Source organism: Antrostomus carolinensis, unplaced genomic scaffold, assembly GCF_000700745.2.
Source record: "Antrostomus carolinensis isolate BGI_N321 unplaced genomic scaffold, ASM70074v2 scaffold9276, whole genome shotgun sequence".
NCBI classification, from domain to species: Eukaryota; Metazoa; Chordata; class Aves; order Caprimulgiformes; family Caprimulgidae; genus Antrostomus; species Antrostomus carolinensis.
In genome coordinates, this window is record NW_010321131.1 from 23661 (window position 1) to 31803 (window position 8143).

At 43.5% G+C, this 8143-nt stretch overlaps 1 protein-coding gene across 1 annotated transcript; it reads right to left on the reverse strand.

Moving 5' to 3' along the window:
* Nucleotides 1–251: 251 nt before the first annotated feature.
* Nucleotides 252–7903, reverse strand: LOC114818650 (ATPase family AAA domain-containing protein 1-like; the record flags this gene model as incomplete). The annotated part of the gene is made up of 4 exons (XM_029085400.1): nt 252–664; nt 1738–1874; nt 5197–5247; nt 7814–7903. Coding segments are annotated over 4 exons (399 nt in total), but the record flags the coding sequence as incomplete, so codon positions are not given.
* Nucleotides 7904–8143: the final 240 nt, after the last annotated feature.

The window sequence follows — 8143 nt, forward strand, 5'->3', positions numbered from 1 at the left end:
TGAAAGGAAGAAGTAAATGTGAATTGAGTATTGACGAATCTTTAACCTATACATCTTCTGATTTGGTGTGATTCAGTAAGTAGAAAAGATTTTCCATACTCAAGTTATCTACAGATTATGTCTATATATATAAAAAAAAAAAAAGTGTGGATATATATACACATTTAATACATACACACACACTCGTCCATATATACACACACCGGTACTGGATCGTCTCGCCTGCGCAGCAGCGAGCCGCTGCCCCACGCCCCACGGCAGAACCCGCTGTAAGGCTCCGCAGTGTATCGATTACGGGACAAGACACAGGCAGCTGCTCTTGGTCTGGGCTATAATTGTTCAACTTTGTGATCTATTGTTACACTTCTTGTTGCATGACAAAAATTTCAATAACTTAAGAACTGGTTGTATAAAAACAATTCCAGAAACAGAGCTCCCTTATTCAAGGAGCATCCCCACTCCCAACCCCTGATGTTGTTTTTGCTAAATGATTACAGAAGTCAAACTAAATCACATCAGAAACTGCAAACACACTCTTTTGTCTTAATCTAAACTAACGTGCATCAAAACATTCTGCAGCGTGGCGTCCTTCGATCTTCTCATCTTCTCAATTGCCCTGTGGAGATCCTGCTGCTGCACAGGCCGAATTTCATCTTCGTCACGGCTTTAAAAGAAATAAAAAAAGCGAGATAGTGATTCAGGTGCTGTTTAACAGCTATTCTTACAATGAGAAATGATCATGGAAAACAGCAGCTCTGACATGGACCCAAAATGATACTGGAAACACACCCATCTCCATGCACTTCGTACCTGCAAATGTGGGAGATAATCAGAGGAACATCCCAGCCAGCGGAGTTAGGGGCATGAAAGGGCATTACCAGCACGGACGCCTGGTAACACAGCGCAGTAACACCACTCTCCTGTTGGTTCATGCCACCTCACTTTCATAGTCAAAATCAATAAAGGTTAACTTATCTGTTGTCTTTTTTTTTTTCGTATAGTGGCAATTTGTCAAGAAAAAGAGAACTCCTGCTTTCTGTGAATCACAGCAAGGTTTTCTAAAATTCTAGTTGATCAGCCCACTCTGCTCTGCACTGGTGCGGCCTCACCTCCAGTACTGGGGGCAGTTTTGGGCACCACAGGATAAAAAGGATCTAAAGCTCCTGGAGAGTGTCCAGAGGAGGCCACAAAATTGGTAAAGGGTTTAAAGAGGAAACCATGTGAGGAGAGGCTGAAGTCGCTTGGTTTGTTCAGCCTGGAGAAGAGGAGAATGAGAGGAGATCTCATCATGGTCTAGAACTTCCTCCCAAGGGGAAGAGGAGGGGCAGGCGCTGATCTCTTCTCTCTGGCCACCAACACCAGGAGCAGAGGAAATGGCAGGAAGATGTGGCAGGGGAGGGTGAGGTTGGGCATGAGGAAAAGGTTCTTCGGGCAGAGGGTGGTGGAGCACTGGACCAGGCTCCCCAGGGAGGTGGTCATGGCCCCAAGCCTGACAAGATTCCAGAAGTATTTGGCCAACATGTGCCCTCAGACACATGGTCTGAATGTTGGGATTGTCCTGTGCAGGGACAGGAGATGGACTGGATGATCCTTGTGGGTCCTTTCCAACCAAGAACATTCCGTGATAAAGTTGCAATTCAAATTAGAAAATACAAACTAATAACCAGCAGCATCTAGAAGCAGGAGCATTCACAGATGCTGTTCAGCTATCGTAACAGACAGAACAGAGACACGTACATCTCTTCTTCACAGGCAGAATTAACATATTCCCTGACACAGAGGAGTGCTGCATCCCGGCACATTTCTTTCAGATCACTGCCAGAGAAACCGTCCGTCTCTTTAGCAACCTCTAGGAGATCTACATGCCTGTCCACCTGTCCAAAAACAAAAGGTAAGAGCATCAAAAGTAATTTACTTTGTTCAACAAGTCATTTTTTACCTGCCCTAAGAAGATCTTTTTCAGACTTGACTTTTTTCTGAGAGCTAAAAAGCAAACAATTTCATTAACTTACAGTTTGAACCCTCCAAGTAGTTAATTTCATTAAATGAAACTGATGCTTCATCTTCTAAAACTCTGTAGCTGATAAAAAAAAGAACAGGCAACCGAAAGTAAACCATCATCTTGGTATATTCTGTCACTGACACAGTTCCCGTGTGGTTTTGGAAGCCTACTGGATGGCAAAAACTGGATCACATTTAAAAATGACCCACTTTCCCAAATGCCCATGCAAGTTCCATGCCATGGCACTGCTTTTTGTGGTCAAGAGCTCCATCAGACCCCACGTGCATCTTTTTACCTGTAGACAACGAACACTACCCAACAAGTCTCCTGTCACAGCCACAGCCCTTTTTTTATACGTTATTTGAAAGAGTGGATTTTGTTTTCATAAACATGTCTTTTGACCAGTAACGCAGCAAGGCTGGAAGAAGCTCCTGTCACATTTACGTTTTGTTGTTGTCACCTTTCAGTGCAGAGTAAGAACTTCAAAAGTAGTTGTTCACCATCTCAGCAACTCAGTTGTTTGCTAAGTTCTCAGCCTGAAGAAGAGAAAGCTCCAGGGAGACCTTCTAGTGGCCTTCCAGTACCTGAAGGGGCTAGAGGGATTGAGGGACAATTGACAAGGGCAGGGAGTGACAGGACAAGGGGTGGTGGCTTCAAACTGGAAGAGGGGAGATGGAGATGAGATCTGAGGAAGAAATTCTTTGCTGTGAGGGTGGTGAGGCACTGGCCCAGGTTGCCCAGAGAAGCTGTGGCTGCTCCTCCCTGGAAGTGTTCAAGGTCAGGCTAGATGAGGCTTTGAGCAACCTGGTCTAGTGGAAGGTGTCCCTGCTGATGGCAGGGGGGTTGGGACTGGATGATCTTTAAGGTCCCTTCCAACCCAAACCATTCAATGAGTTACTAACAACTGCTCCTACTTTATACAGCCATGAAACGGGGAACCCTGAAGCAAAACAAGTCTAATTCCATGCACAGGTTACTGGGTTGAACTCACTGCAGCCTGCACCCCGTATTTATTCAGTCCATTTCCAGAATCTCTGGTAACAGCCCCTTCTGGCACATTTTCCAACACATCAGGATTTTATTCTCAAAAAGTTAAAGCCAAACTAGTCTAATAAAAGGCTGAAGAGGTGATGACTTATAAGAGGCAAACTGTTCTGTGGTGATGAAGACAAAGCCCCAGATGTCATTTTTGCTGCTTCCAGCTTCCCCTTCAGCCTGTACCCTCCCCAAGATAACCCAAGAATGCACCAACACCCACCGAGCACCTTTCCAATTCCCCACTGTTCCTCTCACTTTGCCTGAAGGACAAGGGTTACGGTGATACAGTCCTGTTGGCTCAGATCTTGAGCTTGTACTCAAGCCCCAGCTCCCTGACCTACAGCTCAGCATGCAGTGCTCTGGTTTGGGTTTGGAGCGAGCTGTCTGGCCCCCCAGGCATGGAAATGAAGGCAAAAGTGGCAGGTGGCTTATACCAAAGTGCCTCCTACAGACACTACGGTCTGGCTGTCTTCAAGGGCTTTGCTTTAAAGCATGATCCTGCATGCAAATACTGCAGCCAGTGTGGATCTGCAACGTATATGCTCAATGTGGGACTGGAGACCACCAAGAATTGAACGGAGCAGCGTGGCTGGCTAAGGATACACAGAAAATGGGAATGTTGTGTAGTGGGCATTAACAAGGATTTCACTTTGAGTGAGAAAGAAGAAACAAGATGTTAAGGCAGGTAAGAAAAATGGAGGGGCATGACTACACCCATCACAGGAAGGACTGCCAGGAAGTTTGTCACTCTGGCTGAAAACAAGCTGGCCTGGAGAGACCCAATTCCTCCTCCTATGGAATAATCAATACAGGCTGATTTTTTCTTCCCCCCCCACCCCACCCCACCCCGCCCTGAAAAGTGTTATGTGTGTGGCTGTGATTCACTGCCAGATACTTGATACACCTTGTGTTCTTCCAGGTCCATTTTCAGCAGCCAATTTAGGTTTCTGCTGAAGGCCTTAAGGCCAAGGTGCACCCCCCAGGCCCAGCTGCTGAGGCAAAGGAGCCAGAGTACACTTGTGTGCGAGGGCTGGGGGCCTGCAGATATTCAGGGGGCCCGTAAAAAGGTCTATTATTTAGCACATCTCCTAAAAAACAGCTCTTGAAAATAAATTTGAGTCTGAAATTACCACTTGCAAGAGACATACTAAGTTTGTTTGAGATTGTCTGCAAATAGGTCAGCTCTTTCTCCCCAACTCCTTCGGCATTTCCTATCAGTTCTGTTTTCACATCTATGTCTACTATTTTGCAAAAAAGCCAACCTGTATCAGAATCCTACACAAACATTCCAAAATGACCATCTGCAAAGTAACTTCCCCAATACCTCAGACATTCACAATGATAAGCTGTGCTTTTAGGGCCTCTTAAAAAATTCTAAGTTGGTTTTACTAACAAATTATATTTATATTTATTAGGATAGACCTCAATCAAGAGACTTTGCAACATTAACTTCAAGTCAGTGCTGCAGACGAAACTTGGCAGGAACCTCTGATAACGTAGGCCCCATATCCTGCCAACAGACATGACCAGATGTGCTCAAAGCTACTCCTTCCCCTCATCTTGGAATGCAGATGGCATTACGAACACCACCCAATATCAGTAACAAGATCTATAGTAGTTTTCCTCTAAAGGAAAAATGAACTGGGGATCAAAGTGCAAAAAGCAGCACTGTCAAAAAACATCATTCCTCCTTTCTTGACTTGAGCCAATAGAGTGTTACAGAGTTAAAAAACTTCAGTATCTCTTCTCCCTGCTTCATGATGTCATGAAATTTCTTTCACTGATCAACGCAATTTCCAAACACAATTCACCTTCAGGATCTTCAGAGAGATAAATATACTATCTTGTTATATAACAAGAAAATAGAGACAGAGAAATTAAGTAATTTTCCTCAGCAATGGTGATTCCCCACAAAACCCAAGACTGCTGCTCTGACTGAGGCTCATGCTTAAACTAGTAGGCAACTCTACTGCTTTAATATATCGACACACCTAAAACCACAAAAGATTCCCAAGTTATAATAAGAAAAACCCTGGTACATATTCTCTGCCTTACTCTAAGACAGTCAATTATAAAACATGTTTTCTATAACTCCAGAGCTTGCACTCACAACAACAGTAATACAGCAAATTAATCATTAAAAGAAGTCTACTTACATTTTCATTTTTCAAAATTAGCTTCAAGATTGCTTCTCTTTGTTTCAGAGCCTTAAACAAAAGAGATTAAAGTTACTAGAGCAGAAAAATAAACATATGTAACATCTATCTCAACTTTGTACCGTGTGGGCTTTCAATCACCGTTCAGCGACAGAAGCTGATCCCTCAAACCAGAGATGTGACACACACTAAGGAAATCTACCTGGTGGCAAATCACTCAGCAAAATGAGATCTAGGGTACTCTGACTCCAGGAGCACATGAAACTAAACATTGGAGCACATACATTTCCACTAACTACAGGGGAAGGGAAAATGCACTGACATTTAGTCTTTGCCGTAAGTGAAAGCAGCTGTCTCCAAAGATTTCCCATCATCTTTAATGGAGGGCAGACCCTCTAGATCTAGTGGATGCTTCCAACACCTGGCTAAATCAGATGAAGAGGATAAACTGTTCTGCTTAAAAAAAAAAAATAAATTTAATTCTGCAGTTGATGCTTGGAAAATTTTAATATAAATCACATACTGTGAAAAAGTTATTGAAAGAAACAGTTAAGCCCTGAACATATCCCTAACAGCAAGGTAAAACACAGGCAGCAGAGACTCTTTTTTGTGTCTCCCAAAACCAAACTTGTCCTAAAATCACTTTCATTGTTAAAAAGGGGAAAAACTACCCTGTAGATAATCTGGCAGCTCAAAAGTTGATACTCTGTCTCAAATAAATACTTCTTCTATTTCCCTCCACCTTGCAGGTAATTTCTTAGGAGTAATTTAAGTCATTCTCATCTCAAACTTAGTTATAAAATCTGCAAGGTTTTATCTACTCTACAGTGATATGACCTGTGCACACTTCCAGTCCACAGCACATAAATTATCTTGGCCCTCAATAGCAGAATTGTAACCAGTCGCAGTTGTATTAGGACATGGAGGTGCTGGAGTGTGTCCAGAGAAGCGCAACGCAGCTGGGAAACAGTCTGGAGCACAAGTGTGATGAGGAGCAGCTGAGGGAACTGGGGTTGTTGAGCCTGGAGAAAAGGAGGCTGAGGGGAGACCTCACTCTCTGCAGCTCCCGGAACAGAAGGTGTAGAGAGGTGGGAGTCAGTCTCCTCTTCCAGGTAACAAGTGACAGGACAAGAGGAAATGGCCTCAGGCTGCACCAGGGGAGGTTTAGATTGGATCTGAAGAAAAAATTCTTCACTGAAAGGGTGGTCAAGCATTGGAACAGGCTGCCCAGGGAGGTGGTGGAGTCACCTTCCCTGGTGGTATTTAACAGATGGGCAGACGAGGTGCTCAGGGACGTGGTTTAGAGGTGGAATTGGCAGTGTTGGTTTATGGTTGCACTCGGTGACCTTAAAGGTCTTTTCCAACCGCTATGACTCTGTGATTCCATTCAAAGTACCATAGACAAGAACAAGAGACAAGCAGTAAATTCATGAGATGGCTGTAGCAAAGTAAGGGAAGTTTTGTGTCTGTGCCCTAAATGACACCTCCTGTTGTAATTCTGGTCCTGGGAGAGGGAGCCAACCCCTGTAACATCCCGAGGCACTGTTACCTGCAGATAATTCATCCCTCTAACTAATGATTCTTGATAGAAAGACACAATAAAGTACTAAAATACACATCCTTGCCCCTTACTAATTCAAGGAAAACTTGAAGATGAGTAAGGTGTATGAAACCCTATGAGCAGGCATCGTAGAAAAGCAGTTAGCAGGTTGTAAATGCTTTGTTTCAAAAAGTCTCCACCCACAAGGAGTGAAAGCCAGTTCAAACAAGATGGGTCTGGGAACATGACTACTCTCTTGCACAATCAAGGAGAGCTTTACTCCTCCAGTTTTGTCTCCAAGTTTCTGAAAAAAATTAATAATGAGAGGTACTTCTGTAGCCAGAAGGGAATAATGACAACCACGACTGAACTCTGACACGAAAATGTCTTGCGATATCACTAAGCGTTCGAAGGCGACTGAAATACCTTGAAAAGGATGGCAATAGCAAAATTTATAGTGAGGGTAAACTTGTGACAGCTAGCCTAACTGACAAAGACCTTAATTACTGACTGTTTGCCATAAATCATAAGCAGAATAAAATCAGCTTTCCAGATTGCTTGCTGTGACTGACTGTGGAAAGGCTTGAGCAAAATGTAGGCTATGATATACAGATTTAATTCCCTCTTCTCTCCTTGAAAATGAAATACTGTGTATCCAGGAGGTATAAATGGTAGTCAGTATGTACCCGCTTCTTGCCACTATCTGCCCTGGGTGCCACTCCCCCATAGGCAAGTGTGTGCAGTCACTTTTGTGCTTTGTGTGGTTGTTTTCAAGTTAAAGCTTTCCAGAGTGCAGCATCTAAGACACACTGCTCTTACGGATGAAGAAAATGGGTGGGAAGCTTTCAGAGCACATGGCATTAGATAAAAGTCCCAAAGAATCAAGAATTCTGTGAGAAACTTCACCTTAAAAAGCAAAGTTATACACGTGCTTCCAAAAAAACTAAAGCCAGATCAAAATAATACAGTATTTGTTTGAAAAATAATCCCAAGAGATGTGCAATTCCTGGCTGATAAAGCACCCTCCTGTAGCTCAGCCACCAGGCACACTGTTCAGGTGAACCTGGCATGACTTACAGGTTGGTTGATGTGAAACCGGGTCGGCATTCTTCTCATGATCGCAGAGTCGAGATCCTGAGGACGGTTAGTGGCTCCCATCACTATTACCTGTAGACACCAACAGAAAAAACGAGTCAGCCTGAAACCAGCTTTTGAAAACTTCACCGTATTGGAGTTTCAAAACCAAACACGTGATTCTTCCACGCTTTATCAAGAACATCGATATTTAAAGAAGTTACATAAGGTTTCCTGGTACTGATTTAAGCAACTGAATTTAAACAGGCAGCTTAAGAGAACGTTGGTACCACAGAGTACCATCTGGGTGGAGATTTTTGCATTAGTCTGAAA